Here is a 23,017-nt window from a genome sequence, read left to right as displayed (position 1 = left end):
CGGATAATGGCCTCAAACAAAGATAAAACCCAGTGGAGGAGCATAGTGGGCGTCGGAACTTTTTTTTTTTTTTAGTCAACAGCAATTCGAGGAGCCTGATTAATGTTTGTTGCAAATTTGGAGGAAAGTGACCGGATACTCTTCAAGTTACGGGCCTTAAAAGTACGATTTATCTGCCTCTGGGCCCGCATTAGGCACGAAGTTGAAAATTTTGTTGGCCCATGACACTCCATAGACCCTATGTAATGCATGTGTAAAATTGGTTGGGTAGATCTCAAGTTTTAATGACATGACAGACACACATCCTGTGTTATATATATATATATATATAATTAGAAAAAAAAACACCTTTTATTAATTCAAAATGAACAATTAAATTACACCATCTAGAAAATTACATATAATAGAAAAATTGAAAATTAGAATAACAATAAAATATCAAAGATTAAGTAAATTACTATATACGTTTCTATTATTATTCTTTGCAATTTACTTAATCTTCGTTATTTTAATTTTCAATTTTTCTATTATATGTAATTTACTAGATGGTGTAATTTAATTGTTCATTTTGAATTGATAAAAGGTGTTTTTTTTTCTAATTTTTTATATATATATTATATTGTGTGAAATTTGATTTAGTATTCTAAATTGAATTTTTTCCTTGTAAGTTTGGATTTTATTCCCTCAAATAATAATTATATAAATATATAAGGTGTATGTATTATTACAACCCCTTACTACTGCAGTATTTACTTTCAGAGATTCTCTCATATAGACGTACATTACTAAGAACACAGACATATATCGTTAGCAGTGAAGAACCACTTGTCGCTTGAACTGCCAGATCACGCGATTTCAGCATGCATCCTCAGTGGCAAGCGCCCTCTCACCGCATGCCTTCCTAATCTCAATGGCAACTGTATATAGAAAAACAATGACCCCTTCAGTCACTATTATCGCCAGCTGCCGGCACACCCTTTAGAAAATGAATGTTGGCGACGGAAACAGTATTAATACCCAATGATAATCTGCGTATCCTATCTCAAGTGCATGTATTATTAGAACGCCGTGTTACTGTGGTATTTGCTTTGAGAGACAAGAGCCGTCCGGAATGGGCACCAGAACAATCAGATGGCGTGATTTCAGCGTGCATACGTTCCTTCAGCAGCTGGTGTGTCTGTCCAGGCACTCCGTCACAAATAGACAGCAGGCTCTTTTAAATAATAAATAATAGCTCTATTGTTCTAATATATCGTTGTAAGTGAGATCTAGCTGGCATGCGGCAAGCGGACGCTTACTACTAATGAAAAGTAGGTACGCTGAAATCATAAGATCTGGCAGTTCCAGCGCCCATGTTAGTCGGTTCTCTCTCTACTAATGATATGTGTCTTTGCTCTTAGTGATGCACCTGTATATGAGGGGATCTCTCAAAGTGAATACCGCAGTAACAATGCGTTCTAATAATACATCCACTTGAAGCAGGATATAAAGATTGCCATTCGGTATTAATACAGCTTCCATTGCTAATATTTATTGTGTGTGTGTTTGTCGCCATCCCCACACGACTGGACAACTGGTGTTGTCTTGTTCGACTAAGCCCCTTTTGTATGTATGTATGTATGTATGTATGTATACACTCACAGAGACAATGTAAAGAAGTGTGTATGTGAGTGTAACAAATCAAACCAGTATAATGTCGCTTATAGATTTGATGAGAAAACTTCAAATGTTGTGGTAAATTATGAAAATATTACGTAACGAGTTTTCTCATTCAACATGATATTTATTTAAATTACACAACTCCATTAAAATATTGCTATCATAAATCAGAGGAAAGCCGAAATAGTGACTTGAAACAGTTAGTATTACAATTTATGAATTATGTCTTTTGCTATTGAAGCAAACACAGCTTTGCCTCCAATAACAAGCCCTCACTTTTGCTGGAACACATCCTCTTTCATATCTCTAAATTGAAAGATACTATTTCCCAAATTCATAAATGTCAAGAATTCGTTCAATTCATAATCTAAAATATGTAACTTTTTTTCCGTTCTGTAAATGAATGGTAAACAGATGTGTTAATGTCAGCACTAAAATGTTATCAATGTACAAAATAGAGCAATAATATTAGCAGAAGGAAAATTGGTCAGTAATGAAATGACTAATGGTAATATTTAAAGCTCGTATGTGTCCAGTAATTAATTTAGACTAATAATCTAAAAAATAATTTCAAATGATAATAAACCTAACATATTCTAATCCACTAATATTAAGCGTAACACAGAAAACGAGTCAAGTTTTCTTTAATTGGCTATGTAATTATGAATTCGAAATAGATATATAAGATATAACTATTTCATTTAGCTTCATTAAAATTTTATAATTCACGAATATGAATAAGAATAATGACACCTAATCGCTGGAAATGTGCATAAAATAAACAGGCTCCACCATAGCAATGATTTCGTTTTCATAATATCTAAGTGGCATAGTATCGAGTTCTATAGCAATAAACTTTGATATGTAATAGTACATCCAACGAGATATAAAATCAAAAAAAACTTCTCTTATATATTCGATATTAATTTATCACTTTGATGTAGTGCCACGCATTTGTAAAGAAAAAATATGGTCGGTTGAGTCAATCTCGATACGTTAGTAGCACTTGCATTAGTAATAGCTATATGAAATTAAATGCCACATTTGTGACTCACGAACATTATACTCTGTTACTTTAGTTAAAGTAAGCGTAAAAGAGATCTAAACAGAAATAACTGTGCAGTAAGAAAAAGACAGCTCAATGGCTAATAGCATTTAAATAGATGGGTGAATTTTTAAGCAGATAAACGGTATTGTACAATGGCTGGCGTAAAAAATTAGCATACTCACGCATGAAAAACAGTTAAGTTAGTGTTAACATATATATTACAATAAGTATCACAAACCTAATTAGAAATTATTATGCAGTAAACAAAAAAGTCAACATTATCACAATGATTAAAAGTCAGCGAGAGCATCGATGGCACTTTTGAATTTTTCCTACCGACCAATCAATTCCCATGCCCTAAACACCCCGGAAAGCGAGGGAGCTCGCCGCGAAGTTTATATCCTGATAATTTTATCTCTCTCTCTGTAATGGATTTTTAAAAGAAAAGAAGAAAGGAAGTAAAAGCTACCGCCCGAGGGATCACATTTCGCACATGCACAACCACTATGTCAAGCGAATGATGAAAGTAAATGAAGGGAAAAGTCAGAGAATTGTTTATATGTATGAAAGCCACATCTACAAGAAATATTGTCGGCACGAGATTCATCGTATGATCCAAATGACGAGCACGATCTTACAACTATTGAATATCACAAAGGACAGTGATATTGTTTCATTGCTGCAATTATAGATGCCGATCATAGTATTCCGAGCGATCAACGATCGGCTGGATTACTGATAGATATGCTTGATATCTTTCAAAGGGAAAAGAACCAAACGAAAGATTATCATGGTATGTTTGATCACGAATAATTTGTCAAATGGATGAAGCAGTTATTGCTGTCTTCGAAAGGGAGAAATATGCCCAATGCTCTTATCATGATTGACAATACCAAGTACCATAAAAATCTACCCGAAAATATGCCGAGAAAGAACAAGAAAGCAACATTACAAGAAGCGTGTACAAAATATGGAATTGGTTCTGATGGCAACGAAACGAAAGCTATTTTATGGAGTAAACTGCATCCGTATACCCAAGGTAATTTAATTCCTGTTACTGCAAGAATGGCTCAAGATGTAGGATATGAAGTACTATTTTCACTACCTCATTACTCGTATTTGCAATCAGTTGAGACTGCCTGGGCTGTTGTAAAAGGAGAGGTTGGTAGGCAATATACAAATGACGCTACATTCTAAGATGTACTTAAACGTTTGAAAGGTGCTTTAATTACCTGAAAGCAAATACTGTTCAGTGATGCACCGATAAAGCAAACAGGAATCTGAGAAGTCTATGGGAACACATAGAGTCTATGGAAGATGCTTATATTGAAAATGCTTTAAATGAAGATATGGGTTCTAGTGGTTCCTCTGATTATGAGGAAAGCGTTACCAAGGACTCTGATAATGATGATTAAAAATGATCCAAATTTTCTTTTCTTGTACCATATTTTTATAGCAAATAGTCAAAATATTTTATCGACTCATGATCATAACTTTGCCAGAAATGTGCTATCAAAACACCCTCGATGTTAGGACTATCATGCAACATGAGAGGATGTGTTAAAATTTTTAACAAGTTTCATTAGAGTTCTCGATGTTGTCGCGGACTGGAAACATATTCTGATCATTTCGAGAAGTAGATGAGAAAGCTCTGGACATGCTGACATGCAAGTTTATATATATATAGCTCTGGACATGCTGACATGCAAGTTAAAAGGCTTGTTTGGAACGCTGTAAACACAACGACGTAGTTCGAATGCAACTTAAATCCATATCAATTCTGCATGTTAAGGGCTTAGAGAATTTCATGGACAGCATAACTGTAAACAATCAAGCATCGCGACCAAGCATCTTGTGCTTTTTTGGTTACAATCTCTGTATAGTTGAGGGTCCTTTTTGTTCCTTCGAGGTTTATAAATAAGTACCTCAAAATGTCGACCTAATCAATTCAAGTTATTTCCTAAACATTGGAAATGTTCAAATGTAAGATTTCACTATAGATTTCTTTGAAAAGTTGCTGAGGAATGTCAAAAGAAAGGATTGTGAAATATTATTCACACGTTTCGTTAATGGAATAAATTAAGTAGTTTTTACTAGAAATCCATACACGATCGTATGATCAGTTTGGTTATTTCAGTTGCTTTAGAGAACACACAACTGTTTAATATTGATTAACTTGCTTAGATATTAAGTTTTAGGAAACCGTTTAAGATCTTGTGGTGTTGTAATGATATTACCTTCCTAAGTACATTACTTACGTAAGTAAAATCAAATTGTTTCAACTAGGAATTAAAACTGTATGAATCTGCCAGGTATGTACTTCTTGAGATAAGCTCCTTTATGTTCTTCGACCGAAAGTAGTTTTACTATTTATATTGATGTTGCATTTTACAAAAACATAAATTTTACAATATCCTGATTTATGCATTCCTTCATGTAGAGATAGGAGTCAATATAAACTTGTTAAGTAAAATTTATTGGCGAAGGAAGGCTGTACAGTGGAAACTTTCGCTAAAATAAAGGCAAAGTTCGATTTCTGTGGGCTTTGTAATGATAACGTAACGAAAATTACATACTATAATCATTTAGCCCAGCTCGCTATCGTTTATAGCAATTCTTTGCACCTTTACCCTCTTTAATATGGTCATGCATTAAATAGATGATTAAATCGAAATGCAGCTGATTATTAGCTTGTATTCTGCTGACCCCGAAACTAAGAAAAGCAAATTTGATCTTGACCGAATTTAATTCAAATCCTAAGTGAACGAAACAAAATACAGTAGGTTGCATGTCAGAAATACAACCATGTCTCAAATTCTCACTCACCTTAAAAAATTTACTCACTATTAAATTTCTAGTGTTCTTCATTTTTTTTTCTGGGCATTGTGTTACTTGCGCTGTATAAACTGTTATAAAGGTATCATATTGCTAAATGTCGAAGTCTATTGTAAATTATAAATGTGATACCATTACCTGAGATTTGTTAAAAGGATAGAATAATAGCCAGTTGTTTCAATTATAGGCGTCACCTATCACGTTGATCTAATGCAGTAGGTAGATCATCCTTTCTCTGAACACTTATTTTTATATGTGGTTACGTGCTGGTTAATAAGCAAAAAGAAAAAAAGGTTTCAAGTACCTAAAATTATACTTATCATTATGGGTGTAGATTCAGTTAATACTCGTTGTCTTCGTTCTTATTTTTGTTATTTTCATGGTTGGTGGCGTTAATGTGGTTATTATTAAATATTCTCGCATAAATGTCCGAACACTTTCTTTTCGGAAAACATCATTGAAATATTCACCATTGCTACTAGTTTGAATAATTGCTTCACTTCTCAGTAAATGAACCTTAAAAGTTAGCTGATATCTTCTGCTACAGAGAATATTTTCTATGATAAATAATCTCTAATTGTTATGTCACTCCCTCGATAGGAAAATTTTAAAACAATACAATAACTAACTTCAGTATAATTAATTTACCAAAATAATTATCTCTCTATATATAAACGGCAGTTTGTCTGTGTGTGTTTCTGTGTGTCTGTTAGGTTGTACCCTCACCCTGACCACGGCTTTCAACCGATTCTGATGAAACTTGACACACACATAGCCCAATGTCATAATTCAAAACTAACGCAGCGAAAATTTTGAAAAGTTCCCCCAGTTCTGAAAAAGATCGATAAATTCGACATGGGGTCGACAATCAGAAACACAAACCACAGATGGTCTAGGGGACGCAACTCGACCTTTTTAACTATCAAAAAAATTTACCATCATTTTTTTCCCCATTTTAATTGCTATTTTTTGGCTATAACTCTCCAAAAATGCTTTATAGTTATTTCCCTTACAAATCCGAGCAACGCCGGGCGATACTGCTAGTTATCTCTAAACAGCTGCTATGAAGTACTAGATCTATAATAAAATATTGTTTTCACATCTGCACAATGAGCAGCAGTTTCATCCCCAGGCACTAAGGCTGCAACCAATGAAAAGATATCTTGCTTATTCACAAGATTACCCTCGCCAACTCACTCCAAGACTTATTGCTTAGACGTATTCTTTCATAATTTTATCTATTCTACCGCCAATACAAACGACACCTAACATGTCATATCTGTCCCTCTCGTGATTCGTTGTAGAATCATGCCTTGTATTTCTTCCTTCCCAGAACGTCAACTCTCTAGACACATCCACAGCCCTTTTTCTTACATTTGAAATAACAGCAGGTCAAAATAAGCGTCACAGGCATTAATCTTACAAGTCTTGGAGCCTCTGCAAAGACTATGGGTAGATTTACCTCCTCCCAACAGGAATCCATATAAAATATATATATCTATACGAATAAATATAAGTTGCAATAATGAGGTCAAAATGAATTGACATTTGAAAATCATTTAATGCGTTTCATCTTTTCGTAATACATAATAGGAAATGCATCCTTTACGTTAATCTTAATCCGTTAAAAAAAACTTCACAATATGAGGGAATTGATGGAAATATTTCAAAATATATGGTTAGAGCGTTGAGGGGAAGAGAAAAAGAAGAAGAAGAGAAAGATATGAAGTGAACTGAGTGGAGAAGGGGACGTTATGAAGGTGGACGAGTGAATAGACTTGAAAGGAAATGGGAAGGTTGCATTTGCATACAAAAGAATAAAGAGTAGAAGATTGAGGTCAGAAATTGGGGAAAGACGAGAAGGAAATGAATCAGGTGTTAGGGTGTAGTTAAGAGTAGTGAATGAAATTTGTTGTATATGACCTTGAAAATAATAATAATAATAATAATAATAATAATAATAATAATAATAATAATAGCAAATATTCTGCTCAATACCACAGATTTACTTGTCAGTTGTTTGACCTTAACCAGTTGACCATTTCCCTTTGTGGCTGACGATATGTGCATCTCTGATCATGAGCAGAACTAGTGGGGGAGAATCATAGCCGTGTGTTGAAAGGAATCCTTGGAGGTTTGGATAATTCACCTTTGGAAACATGGGTGGTTCGTTCAACATCCTTAAGCAATCCTTATTCAGGAACCTTTTGAACGGGATGAGCTACTCGACCAGTTGAAAATTCTAACTGGGCCCCATCTGTAAGGTCATGCGCTGTTTATCTTGATATGAGATCACCATGTCGCGCACATATGGTTGTGATGCATGTGTTTGGTGTGCCCTTATCAGACGGATAGTCGCGGTGGGTATACTGGGCTTCGTATATTTTACCCCAGTGTCACTTTGATGGCATGCACTGGTCTCTCAATAATAATGATGATAATAATAATAATAATAATAATAATAATAATAATAATAATAATAATGGGGGCTAGAGACGGGCAGTAAATATACAGTAAATATCCAATAACATTTACAACCCCACGCAACATGTACTCTACAGGTCGATGCGAAACAGAACACAACTCATATTACATACCCAATACACAATACAAACAATAATACAACAAAATACTTAAACCAAACTCCAAAACAAAATATATTCATGCAATACAATGCCGGTTAGAATTTGTATTTTCCCCGCCCAAAAAATTCTGCACACATCACAGCAACACGAAGTTGTAGCAAGTGATTCAGTAAAAATTTACCTGAAACTATCAGATGTTGAATAATAATAGTGGTGATGATGATGATGATGATGATGATGATGATGATGATGATGATGACGACGACGACGACGACGATGACGACGACGACGATGATGATGATGATGATGATGATGATGATGATGATGATGATGATGATAATGATGATGATGATGATGATGATGATGATGATGATGATGATGATGATGATGACGACGACGACGATGAGGATGATGATAGTAAAGGAAAAATCAGCATGAGATGCACGGTGAGGCTGCCAAGATAAAAACACGCACAAACAGTACTTTGCCTCAGTTTATAGGAGACAGAAACGTTGGTGATAAGAGCGTAAATGAGGTTAGACACTTCACTCGGCTGTGATTCAGTACAGGGCAGACTGCCCTCAGTTGATATTCTAAGACAGTATCATTATATAATAGTGTGCGAAGAGAATAGACAAGCGAAGAGAACAGGGTAGTGATGCAGTGCTGCTTGGAAAGTGAACTCAAAATAAGGGGATACAGAAAACGTATGTTAGCACTTTGGGTAAGGAAAAATATGTTTGAAATAACAAAGCAGAAACTAGCGGACCAAGCTAATGCTATTAAGAGAAGAAGGTGAATGACGGAATTGGAGGTAAGAAAGATCACAAGAGAACTGAAAAAAAAATGCCAAGAAGTAGAACAAACAACATAAACGTTACAGTTGAAGCCAAAGAAGAACCAATAGGAAAAAATAATAACACTATCAATCAGGAGAAGAAACTTGACTCCAGCGACTAAAGTGAGGAAGATCAGAAGATTTTGATGAGTTGTAATGAGTAAAGAAGAAAGAAAAAATCACCAGCGTCAAAAGCTGTTTGCTAGCTATTGCTAAGTAGATTCTGTTTTAACTTCGGTAATTACTAAATATATACGTAACACTAACTTATTGATTTATGCAAGAGGAATAGTAGTTACTAGCAAACTATGTATTCCCCAAGAAAAGAATAAGCTTGGAGCAGATAAGACTTTAAAACTAGGTAGAATAGAAACCTGGAAACAGGACAAGTTGGGGAACACAAGATTTAAATCTCCTGCGAAAAATACTTAGTCAAAGATCCGTCGCACACGCGACAGTAGCTGTTCGATATAACTCTACAAGTCAGCAATGTCTGGACATAGTACAAGTGCGTGCCAAGTATTTATATCGCTCTATGCCCACCTCGGACAAGCCCGTCTGACAACACATTCGTGCCTGTAGAATTTACTCGAACTGTAGCGTCCCTCAGTAACACTGCCAGGTAAATGACATCATGACAGTCTCCAATCGGAAAGTCCTCCGGAACAGATTAGCCAGTTGGTTTATATCGACCCCCTAGAGTCTTCCTGAGAACGTCGTCTCACTTCCCCGCCTCTAATCCTCTATATATTGCTAAAGCAGAAGATACACTGATCCCATTCCCCGACTTGTTGAGGACTGTGAGCGCCTAACGACATTCTAGGAGTCAAGCACCGAGTCTCAGTCTGATTATAACCGTTTATTTGACCGCCGAGCAGGTGCTGTTGTGCATCGCATCGACCCAGATTGTAAAAACAAGCAGAAAGCGACCACTTTCAGAATGGCCTCTATCGAATTCTTTGAATTGATCCAAATTGATCAAAGTTCCACCGTTGCCAACTTTAGTCCCAGCCCTGTCTAAGGTGGAGGTTGTCGTGAATAAGAGATTGTCGGGGCTGTGCAGCACATCCGCGCTTCCTCGACCAGACTACCGACAAGAGCCAACCTTTTCGTTAACATCTTGGCCAAAATCTTAAACTTTATGTTGAGCAGAGTTAAGGGCCAAACATTCCTTAGCACGTTCCCTTTGCCGGCGTCATTCCTTAGCAAAATTATCACTACCCGGCTAACGGCACCGGGAATTCTGATGTTGTGCTGACAATTACGGTAGACGTCTAGAAGAGGCCACCAAAAAAAGTTGGCATGAACATAAAGAATCCACAGGGCAGACCTACAAAATGAGCGATTCATAACTTGCGCAAATGCTCATCGCAACTCCAATCTCAGCGGTTGTTGTCGGCTTTTCGCAGAACCTCGCGTCCGCCGCAGAGAGCTGCAGCAGGCCGTCCAGATACAGGATAAAGTCCTCTACCTTCATCAACTCATCATCCTTCCTGAACAGCTGCACGAAGTGCTGCTGGAAAGCCGCACACACTTGTTCGGAACCGAGTGGCACGAGGCCGTCCCGATCCGTCAAAGACGTGATTGTGGTTTTGTTCTCACGTCACGTTTCCACCGTTCAGGCCCATCGGACGGCTTTACTTCCGTGGTGTTTGAGCACAAGGGCCTTATGTCTGACAACACAGCCTTTGTATTACGCTTCAAAGAAAGGATCAAGAGCTATTCTTGCTCATAGTACGTCGGTCGCGATGCCTTTACTAATCGCTTCTTCTAGTTTGCTAACTAGTTTCCCCTCTAATCTATTTCTTTCTATTACTAACTCTTTACTAAACGCTGTCGGTTCTACTCTAATCGCCCACTTCAGGGCGGTCCACCACCGATTGTTGACGATTGCCTCTCTCGACTACAAATAGTGGAATGTTTGAATATGGTCTCATACATTATCTATTATTAAGATGAAACTAAATTACAATAAAGCTTAAGTTTGGGAATTATGAAATTGCATTGATGTAAGTCATGAAGTTTATTAATATTGATATAATAACTAAGTGTAAGGTAATTCAGCAAGTTGATTAAAAATATTATTCACCTCAGATATACAGTCAAGACCACCCTTGTGCATTACATACAATAGACCAAGAAATTTATATTCAATGCTATTATCAGTGATAGAATAAACAAATTAAGCTACCTATGTACTATTAGCCTTATTTTTATGTATAAATATAGATTTGTGATTATTCCAGCGAAGTTTAAATGAAGAACAGGACGCGCCAATATAAACAGTGATAAAGCACCTCCACATTATATTTTTCTTAAGGCACTGGTTACTAATAGGACACATGGATTTATTACGACAGTCATATAAAACAAATTTAGTCGGGTTATTGGTAGGTATGACGGGTTCGGATCGAATATCCTTAATAGCACTATTCTTGGAATCAGTTGGCTGGGAGTGGTAATATTAGATGGTCAGTGGTTGTAGTATTAAAATTTGCACTGTTGAATTCACTGCGGTTAAATCTTATATGTATTCAGTAATATTACGCATGTTAAAGTATGGCAGTTTAACCGTTTGTCTATTAAAGGTTTTATGATATGGGCTAGATTTAGAGAAGTTTTTATCTAAAGCTTTAAAAAAATTTCGAACAGCATTTAGGAAGAAGTTATGGGGTGGAGCTGAACCACAAAATATTCCTACCCAAAGTAGTCTTTTTTCATTTGTAAGTTCATTCCCATGAGATGGTGTAGGACCTAAAGTAATTTGGTCGTTATGTTTTTGATCGTAATCATGTTATCTGATTTAACTGTATTTACAGGCTTATTAATTTCATCATTATATTATTATCATTATATTATATTATTATGTTGTCACTATACTATTACTTTTATTATTATTATTATTATTATTATCATTATTATTATTATTATTATCATCATCATCATCATCATCATCATCACATCATCATCATCATCTCATCATCATCATCATCATCATCATCATCATCATCATCATCATCATCATCATCCTTATTATTATTATTATCATTATTATTGCCGTCAGCCTGGCAAGCCAAGCATGACCTCGCTCCGTGAATTTTATGAAGAAAAATCACATAATAGTGTATTTGCACCCTTTAAGTTTATAACATCATGGACAAAAAGTTATTTGCTGCTGAGTGGTGAGTTTATTTCCTATTTTGTCTGCCAGCTTTTTGGGGGGGTGGGGGCAGGTCAGTTGTTTTTATTTCCTTAACTCAAAATTGTGTGCGTTTTCTCCACCAACATGGAGTAAACAGAAAACACGGTGACGCTCATATGTGAAAAAGGGGGAGAAAGTGAGGAGCGTCACCAAGCGCCAATGAGAGAAGTTGCAAGCGTGCGAGGCGACTTCGGTCTGAAAGAAAACACAGACGATGTAATTGTGTTTTTCTCAAGGAAACGAACGAGAGAGACAACGGAGCCAATGGTTTCAATGAAGATCACTCAGATCTTTTGAAAAGCAAATGTTCAGTCTTTAGCAATATTATTCGGGGGGAAAACATTAGCTTCGAGAGTGTACGCGGTGAAGGCCTTTCCGTGTGCGAGACAGCGGATGAGTTGGCTGCAAATCACAGTAACAGCAGGAACAGCAACAACAGGAGGCGCAATGGTTAGGGCAGTGGACTCGCGGTCGGAGGATCGCGGTTTCGATTCCCAGATCGGGCGTTGTGTGTGTTTATTGCAAGAAAACACCTAAAGCTCCACGAGGCTTCCGCAGGGGGGGGGGCGACCCCTGTTGTACTCTTTCACCCCAACTTTCTCTCACTCTTTCTTCCTGCTTCTTGTCCCCGACTTCCTACGCAACCGCTGAGCCTGGATGCACATTCATCCATCCGTCGATGCTCTCGGTGTTGAGAGTTGACCTGCTTTCTCTTCTGCGGGTCTTACGAATAGCAAAGGACCACGTTTCGGACTTCTCCCATCTTGCGAACTCTGGGACGAAGACCGTTCGCTCAACAGCAACAGCAACAGCAACAACAATATCAGCAGCACCGTCAACCACCACAACACCAACAATAACAAAGGTGACAAAGGCAACAACAAAGCCAACAACGGCAATAACAAAAGCAACTACAGCAATGACAAAGACAATGAAAGAGTTAAGAAGCAAACCGCTACGACGGCTTGTAACAACCTTTCAAAGTGTTCTTTCGCTGGAGTAACTAAATCATCTCTCCAGCAAACACTGAAGAACTGAAGAACTGAAATATGTTAGACAACTAATCGAGAAAGATGGACAAGCTGTAAAGTTGAATACCCCACCTGAGACAATCCAAGCTACGATATGTCACACAGTGACGTACCGTACAATTGGATTAAAGTCAAGGAGGATGGAAAGAGCCAAAAAAAGGCTCTAATACAACAAGCTTTAGGTTCCGCCTGGAATCTAAAGGAATATATACAGAAAGGAAAGGTCTATAGAATGGTGGACGTTCGATTCTAAACCGAAGAAGAAGTCAAACACCAATTTCTGACTCCCCTCAAAAGCAAGAAGCTGTTGCTAGTTCTTTACTACTGCGGTCAGAAACCGGCAAAAGCTATAATCCAGCAGGTGCCGCTAGAAATAGCCATTCCTTGGCTAATTGCGGTAGTGATGGTAGACATTGAGAAAAACTCAAAAATCCTCAATGCCCATCAGACCAAAAAGGAAAACTGGTCTGGGATGACTAAAGAACTCTTCATTCAAACAACACAAAAGAATGTGAATCTTATCCCAGACCAGATCTTTCTTCCTGGAGACAGCATAATTCCTGTCAAGGTTGGAAGAAAAACAAAGTGCTACTTTTGCTTTTCACCTAAGCATTTAAAAGTCGATTGCTCCAAGCTAAGCGAAAAATAGAGACGGGCTTCCCTCTCTACACCAACAACGGCCACCAGAACTCCAGTGACAGCAGCAGCAGCATCACCATCAGCAGATTCAGCCATAGCACCACCAACACCAACAACCATAGCGACACCGAGTTCACCCAAACACTCTCAGCGCCCGAAGATGTTCTAGTTCCGGATGCAAAGAGGGTGTACATCACAGCTGGAGAGACGGTCCGCGATAAAGACTGGCAGTTGAAAACAAAAAAACCTAAAAGAGACAGAAGGAGAAATATACATATGGAGAATAAACAACAACAACAATCCTCATCCACTCAAAAAGTGGAAAGGAAAAAAATCAAAACAACAAAAACAAACAATGCATCGGCACCACCACCTCCATTACCTGAAACACAAGCTATTCAACACACGCAACAACAACAATCACAACCACCACCACCACCACAACAACAACAACAACAAACATAAAATAAAGACAGCAACATTACGAACTACATGGCAAGAAATTCAAACAACGATGAATTAACGAAATATATAATAGCGCGCACAAACATTACACCAAAAGGTTTTGTCACGCTCACATTCTCCCTACCTACACACATACAAATCATTCAAACAACACAAAAATATACCCACACTTAAAATCCCATTTCCCACAGGAAATCGGAGATTTTCGCCAGAAGAACACCAAGAGAATTCTTGGTGATTTGCTGTTGGAAACACCCCAAGCCAAGGGGAGAGACGAGCAATCCACACCTCCCTGTCTTCTCTTTTTCCGACAACATGGTCGTGTACAAAATCGCAAGTGTGAATGTACGTGGCCTGGGGTCACCTTCGAAGCGGAGTCACCTGCTGAACGACCTCAGGGAACTGAATGTCGACGTGGTGGCCATTAGCGAAACCAGAATTTTCGACTCACGGGACTTCCGACCTATTTTCGGTGACTATGAGGTGTACATATCTCCAAGTCGTCCGGGAGCAGGAGGCAGAGTAGCCGTGCTGATTCAGAAAAATCTGGATCTTGCAATACGGACGATCTTACCGGATCCGGAAGGAAACCCGGTGGTTCTGGCCGTGACAGACAGCGAAGAACATACTTTTAGGCTAGTTGCCGTCTATGCCCCGACAAGGGTAGGACGTCCAGATTTCTTCAAACGCCTGGAAGCTTTCCTAGGAACGTAGCGCTCTTTAGGGGGATTGGAATGGAGTTTTAGATGAAAAGTGGGAATGTGTAGGTTTAGCAGATAGGAGTGGAGGGGGCAAAAGCCTCGCAAACCTGCTCAGACGATTCCAACTATCTGGTAGGTTTCGACTGGATTTTCCGGATGTGCCACTGTGGTCCTGGGCAAACCGCATTAGGTCATCCAGAACGTATCTAGATAGGGTATTTTGTAGAGTATCAGATAAGGATAGCATAAGTTGCCCAGTTTTAAGTAGTCGACTATACAGACTACGCATTCGTGATCTGTACAGTCGACTTACATAGGCTTCAGACACGGACCCGGTTACTGGAAACTAAAACACGTCGTTACTGGCGCGTAAAGATTTCAGAAGTCGGATTAGTGAACTAGTTGACGGGGGCAATAATCAACAACAAATGGTGGTTCGCCCTTAAAAGGGCGATTACAATAGAATCGATAAGGTTTAGCAAAGGACGAGCGGTAGAACGAAACAGAGTAGAGACAGAGATAGTTAAGAAGTTAGACAAGGCTCTTAGAAAAGGCATAGCGACCGACGTGCTCGCAGCGAGATTGGCACTTGACCAATTCTTCAACGCGTAACACAAATGTTGCGTTGTCAGAGCGGAGACGCGAGCACTTAGACACGAAGGAACGAAAGCCGTTCAATGGGCCCGAGTGACAGGCACGGCGTGGCAATAAATACACGATCCGATCCTTGCCGAACCACAAAGGGCAAATGATAACTGATCCGGGGAAGACGTGTGAGGCCTTTCAGCGGCAATTCGCTCAACTGTTCGTGAGCAGAGATGAGCCGGGTCGCAGGATGGATTTCACGTCCTATCTTGAAAGGTTGCCGCGGCTCTCGGCAACAGAGGCGGAGCGCTGCGAAAGGCCGATAACAGCCTTTGAAATACGGGAAGCAATGGCTAGCTGCACGAGGGGTAAATCGCCTACTTTGAATGGTCTGCCCTACGAGCTTTACGCTTACATGCCAGACTTCTTCGGTGACCTCTTAGCAAACGTTTACTGCAACTGGCAACAGAATGGGAGAATTCCTAGTTTTGTGAGCTGAGGAGCGGTGGCGTTGCTGAGAAAATACCCAAACAAGGGGGATTGTTTTGACAACTTTAGGTCCATAACTCTGCAGAATGCAAAGTTCAAAAATCCAAAGTTCAAAAGTTTGTGTGTGCCAGGTGCATGAGGAAGGGAACGTGCTTTTATTACTCCAGAGATAAGGAAGGCTCAGTATGCTCCTGATAGTAGATTTTGGAGAAGTCCTTTCGGATTGAGGCATGAGCTCTGCTACATTGAACGGGGACAGAATTATAGAATAGTAAGCCTCGTAATGAAAACATAAGAGGTGAAGAAACAGTCGGTAGTCATGCAATACACACTGGCAAGTAGATTAGACATCCAGTGTTTGAGGCAAAGAAATGTGCGAGCTGCATTGGGTAAGTGGATGAGAATATGACACAAGATGACTGTGGTATTTGAAAAACTCTATGGGAAGGTCATGAAAGCAAGAGCGATCAGGAAAAATACTGATTGGTCTACTCTTTATAATACCCTTTCAGCTCAGCTGATAAAATTACTCTCTTGATGATTAACCAGCTACTTGTAGAGAATTTATGTAAATGTATTGTAGACTGTTTGAAAGCATTTATAGGACTGGTAATTGAAGGGTTTGAAGATTCATAAACTTAAAGCAAGGATGTTTTGGTGGCTTTCCACATAAAGAGAGTTCATAAAAAATTTCACGTCATATATTCAATATCTAGCAAAGATTCCTATGCGAAATTACTTGTTAAAATCTTTCTCTGAAACTATTTGGCAGATAAAATAAGCAACGATGTCTATTATATTCACAGATGTTTAGATTGCTTTCCGGAAAGTGTTTGTAATTTAGGTTGGGGGCAAGGTAAAAGTTTTCATCAGATTATAGAGAGCAGGTAAGGTTTAGTATACATTGATTATTGCTGGAACATTCAGTGTGACCGTTCTGTTCAATCTCATTCGAGAAAAGTCTATAACAGAAGCTCTTTATGTGTTGAACAACTGATCATTTGATATGTTATTTTTACATCTAATATTGAGTTACAATGATTATATAGATTTTAACGTAGTACTCTTTCACCTATCATACTGAAATAAACAGCTTTAGTTATATGTAGTTGTTTTAATAGCTTGTAATATAACGACATGAATTCTATAGTGTTTGTACAAAAATAACAGATAATTAATCTAATAGGGAAATTTACATACCATATTTTTGGAATCAGCTACTAAAATATAAACTGCAGCCGATGTTCCTAAATTCATTGTTCGAGTAGATGCATCAGTATACTCAAGAGTATGTTATATATATAAAACCAGAGCTGAAAGGGAAAAAAGAATGGTTCATTTGGAATCAGCGGCCGAATATACCGAACTTTCACAACGGTGGGGCCAGTAAAGAAGTATTTATTAAGTACCTGCTAATGTATCACAACAGAACAATGTATCATGAACAGTGATGCTGGAAAGAGAATACTTTTAGTACTATTAAAACTACGAACTTTTGAGAATATATGTTTCTTTCGATACCATATTATAAGATGCCGAAGTAGGGGGTTTAAAAATATCTCGTCACTGATTAGTTCCAGAAAACTTGGTTCTAAGGGAAGCTATCCGAATATACAGCATTGTTAGAAGCAAAGTGATGAAAATATAGGGATTACTTTCCTGCAGAAGTGCATTCAACTAGACTTCAATGAATATGAACTATAGGCTTGATTGTACAGCGAACAAGCTATCACACACAGGTAACTTATACGCGCAACAATACTCACAGACATGTGTATGCGTGTGTGTGCTTGTGTGTGTGTGTGTGTGTGTGTGTGTGTGTGTGTGTGTGTGTGTGTTGTGTGTGTCTGTGTGCATTATATGTGTGTATATGAATATGTAAATACATTGCAATTAATTTTGCAGTGTTTGCCTCTATGTGTAAATATGTCTCTGTGTATGTCTTTGTATATTTACGAATGTCTGTGTGATGAAATCATATAACATTGCTGAATATCAGCTTTCATGAGAAATGTGTATCTGTGTGTATAGACGAACATACACAACCGTTTACATAGTATTTACAAGCAAGCTTGAGGGCGGCAAAAAATACCAGTGAAAGTAACACGTATTACCAGCAATGAAGACAACAAAACACATTTTTAAAAAGTTTTTATATTAACGTAAGAGTAATCAGTGAAGACTATCAAATTAATGCCAATACATACATGGTACTTTATTTTATCCATCACGAGAAGGTAGAAGACAAAATCAACCACTGTTGAATTTATAAATTAAAACATTAGCAGTCGAAAACTAAATATTCGTTAGGACGCTGCGATTATCAGAGTTTATTGTTGCACCAATTTTCAATGTACACAGTTCCTGCCACAGGATTCCCTTCACCTCCACACACCCATACGTATGTGCATTACTACTTCAGCAAATTCTAAAAATAATGTCATCCCACTCAATCCAGCGAAACGTAAATAAAATATGTACACACAGTATAGAAGAGTACACATTACCCGATAAACCCGAAGCATGATAATGGTATGCACATCAAACACTAACAACTTTCAACCAAGTTCAATCAAATTCTCCACATCTGTTTCCGCTGTGGTTATCACCAGAATACAGCATAGAACGACACAGATACATCTTGGACAGAACAAAATATGCAAGTTACCAACATCACTACTCCATAACGTAAATTACTGTATATTGAAGTGTATCGTATGTTGCCAATCTAAGCGGATTTCTGGCTAGCACTACATCGTTCAACCGACTACATATAGCTATGATAGGACTGCTCCACCATCCCAGTCCTTCTGTATCAGAATGTTGGCACTGAAGTATACCCTCTCAGTTTGTAAATATTCAGAAGGAACACTGTGTTATTTCCACCAGTTTCAAAGGGATTAGAAAAAAAAAGTCCATAGACATAGCCCCTGTTTCGCGGGGGGGGGGGGGAGAAACCCCTAATAAATAATAATTTCGAATTTTGGCACAGGGCCAGCAAATTTGGGAGAAGGCATAAATCGATTACATCGACTCCAATACTCAGCTGAAAAGCAAAGTCGACCTCGGTAGAATTTAAACTCAGAACATGAAGACGGACGAGATGTCGCGAAGTATTTTGTCCGGCGCGGTAATGATTCTGCCAGCTCGCTGCCTTAACAAACGAATAAATAATAATAAAGCCTTTACCAAAAAATGCTACCGTTTCTGTCATTCCATTCCCGAACAATCGCAATTATAACCTTTTTGCCGCATCATCAACGATACCAAAGACAATAATACATTAGAACAATAATGTGAACAAGATAAGCAAACCTGCCTCAGCAGCCACGAATATAGTAGCAACAGTGACAACAGCAGTTAAAATAGCAACACCGTTAAGAACAATAAGCTGTAGCAAGAATGACATTAAAAACATGAAGTGAGAGAACCGCTAACTGCCAACTTGACAGCAAATAGCTTATAAACACTGGGGCAATAGTTGAGAGAGAGAGAAAGAGAGGAAGCAGTGAGAAAAGAGAGGAAGAAGTGATAAGAGGCGGAATGAAGCGAGAGTGATCATAAAAGACACGAAAGGCGAGAGAAAGTGTGGAATAAAAGTGAAAAAAAAAAAAAAACTGCGATTTTTTTAGTAAATACTGTTAAACAGCAGCGAAAGGTATAGTTTCAGAGAGAGGGTGAGTGGGCAGAAAGTGAAAAAAGATGGTAAGAGAAACACAGAGAGAGAGATAGATATATATATATATATATTATATATATATATATATATATATAGAGAGAGAGAGAGAGAGAGAGAGAGTGAGGAGGAGAGAGAGAAAGTATGTAGAGGGCAGTGAATGGAAGGCGAAATAAGATGAATTTAAAGAGGGTGAGGAGGGATAGGAGAATGGAAGGAGGAAAATATCGAGAAATAGTGTTTTCTTTATATATACGATAATAACAATCACAACACTAAAAAAAAGTTCCAGAGAAAGATAACTGTAGGCCGCTTTCCTCCTACATACAGTACATCCAACGATATTATAACCAACCACTTTCTAGCTATTCCTTACTTTCTCTGCGTGAAAACTTTACAGGGAGAATTTTATTCTCCGAATCATTCCACTTTCTTTTCGTTTTTCTCTTTCCTTTTATTTTATCATTTTATTTTATTTTATTTATTGCACTAACTTTCAGAATCTTGTACTGGCCTCCGTAATTCTATTGTGACTACTTATGGAACGTAAACATCCACAACATAATCCTTTAAACAATGTAAACATACGCACTCACAGGCACAGATACATCCGCGCGCGCGCGCACACAAACGCACACACACATGTATACACATATATATGATAAGGTGTGCTTCCGTACAGTTTCCATCAGCAAAATTCCACTCGCATTGTACATACATGCTGAAGGTGCCAAAGCAGCGGATCAAACCCTGAAGTGATTGTGAGATGAACTTTCTTAACGACACAGCTCGGTATTTATATTTCCCCGAATACTTGGCCTTGAGATTTACATGTGAGAATTATTTTGTTATAGCCACAATTCTCTCAGGCCCTCTATCTTTATAATAATAATAATAATAATAATAATAATAATTGTTATTATGATTATTATTATTATTATTATTATTATTAGGGATTGAAGCACCACCAGTTTATTAGATTATTTCTACAACATTCCATGAGTATGTATTAATTAAGCGCTTTATTATTTATTAACAGCAGTTAAAGTTTCCTACAGTAAAAGTAGCTTAACTTACCATTTTCTTTTTTTAAATAATTTATTATTTCATTTTTGTTGAAATATCAGGGAATATTATATCGTACTTTCAATACTGTAAAACTCAAAAACTTTTGGTTTTTTTCATGATATATGCCATTAGTAATACTACCTCTAAACAACTGCCTAAACTAGGAATACTCCCAAAACTATTGGTGTGTATTCGGCGTAATTTGAACTGCTGCATCCGGCAATGTGCGGAATTGCCAATATCTAAGCAAAACCAAAAAGAAGTGAAAAAAAAGTAACAAACAAACAAAAAACAAGCAAACAAACAAAAAAAGAAGGAAAGAAAGAAGCAGTCAGGAAGTTAATGAAATGTTTTTTTATTAGATTGGCTGTTGATATGTTTTGTACTTTGTTTACATTTCTTCTGATTTAAGGTTTTCATCATTTACCTTTTTTTTTCTCACCTTAATGATAATATTGCTGCATAAGGTCTGTAACAGTTGTTTATATATTGCATTCTACCTTCGATTAATGAGTTTGTATAGACGTATACATAGTATATCCATACATACATACATACATACATACATACATACATACATATATCGATGTTGACAGATTTTATTTAATACTTTGTATGTTATGGATTCGAGTATACAGAAGCAAAACATGTTCTTAGATTCAATGTTTCGTTCTTAGACGTAATATTGAAATCTAGCAATAAACGAACTCGCAACACCTGTTAAAAAAGAAAAAAAATTCCTTTGCCCCGCCCCAAAATATTTGATGTTGCTAAAATATTCTATCAACTGTAGCTTTCATTACTATTTTGCATTAATCTGCAGTATTTATTAATAGTTTTATTTCGTATGCATTCATAGCTGAGAAGTCAAACGCCTATAAAGACGACACTTTCATTTTATATTTTCTCAACGTATCAGATATTTTGTTTTTTAACTAATTGAAATAAGATGACTTATACACGCAATCACAAAGGGAAATCATACCGCAGAGAGAAAGTGAAAGAGAAAGACAACCTGATCGATTTACCTGTTCATTTCTCACTTCGTTCCCACTGTCCACACCTGACGTCTTAAAACCAGAGAGCGAGTTAAGAATACGCAGTGGCGGAATTAGGTCTGAGGAACTTGGGGTGCGCTGAAGTTAAGTTCGAGAGGTCAAGATTGGGAAGGTGGGACAAAACGGAATAACACACCTCCACCGTGAGCTGAAGTGGCAGGGAGGGGAAAGTCGTGCCCCCGCGTATCTCCCACATTTGAATCACTAACGATATATACATACATATATATATATATATATATATATATATATATATATATATAATATATTATATATATTATTATATATATATATATATATATATATATATATAAAGCGAACACACATGCATATAATGACTTAAGCAGATGGATAACTAAGAAATGCCAAAGATATATATCTGTTCATTTTAAAGTTTTGTTAACAAATTATACTATTTTGTCAGAATGTAACAAACTACCGAAGACGCATAAACGTGTTTAAAGAACGATTCACATAATTTACATTTTTGAATAAAAAGAAAGAAAAAACGGAAAAAGAAAATAATAGGTTTATTATGGCCACCTTTCGACAAATTTTTCGGATATTTTCCACCTTCACTACGTTGATGCTGATAAATCGCCATCTATTACAGGAAGTTTCAGGAGTAAGTATTTGATTTTCTTGTATTTTGTTTGTTTTTTTTTTACATTTGCATTTACGCCTTACGTACGTGCGTGTGAGTATTATACCTGTGTGTGTGTGTGTGTGTGTGTGTGTGTGTGTGTGTGTGTGTGAATTATGTATATATGTGTGTGTTCGTGAATATCTATGTATGCTTGTACGTATACATTTTTGTATGGGTGTTTATTTGTAATTAGGTATGTAGGGGTGTATGTATGCATTGTTTTTAATCTGTTTAATTATCAATCTGCTGTGAAAATATACACGTATATGTGTATGTATATATAATATATATATATATATATATATATATATATATATATATAATTTATATAATATGGTCCTTTTCCATACCGAACTACTACTAGGTGAAATTTGTTGATTTTATTAAATTAATTATATTTCACCCTTTATCTGTATATATATATATATTATATTATATATATATATATATATATATATATATATATATATATATATAGTATATATATATATA

The 23,017-nt window shown here is 37.1% G+C and overlaps 1 protein-coding gene and 1 long non-coding RNA gene across 2 annotated transcripts in view; one reads left to right on the top strand and one right to left on the bottom strand.

Moving 5' to 3' along the window:
• Positions 1-13,288: 13,288 nt before the first annotated feature.
• On the bottom strand, positions 13,289-19,520 carry LOC118764500. Its single transcript, XR_005000312.1, has 3 exons — positions 19,393-19,520; positions 17,278-17,390; positions 13,289-14,084 (listed from the first exon to the last, which is right to left on the bottom strand). It is a non-coding gene; the product is annotated as an uncharacterized LOC118764500 (long non-coding RNA).
• A 2,638-nt stretch (positions 19,521-22,158) lies between these two features.
• Positions 22,159-23,017, top strand: part of LOC115215019 (glucagon-like peptide 1 receptor) — a 170,314-nt gene continuing 169,455 nt past the window's right edge. Inside the window, exon 1 of the mRNA XM_029784139.2 lies at positions 22,159-22,504. Coding sequence (XP_029639999.1) covers positions 22,415-22,504 — 90 coding nt within the window. The 5' untranslated portion in view covers positions 22,159-22,414. The remainder of the gene's footprint in view (positions 22,505-23,017) is intronic.

The sequence above is a fragment of the Octopus sinensis genome, linkage group LG8 (genome assembly GCF_006345805.1).
Source record: "Octopus sinensis linkage group LG8, ASM634580v1, whole genome shotgun sequence".
NCBI lineage: Eukaryota > Metazoa > Mollusca > Cephalopoda > Octopoda > Octopodidae > Octopus > Octopus sinensis.
Note: the sequence above shows the minus strand (reverse complement) of the source record. Positions and strands in the feature narration are given on the sequence as shown.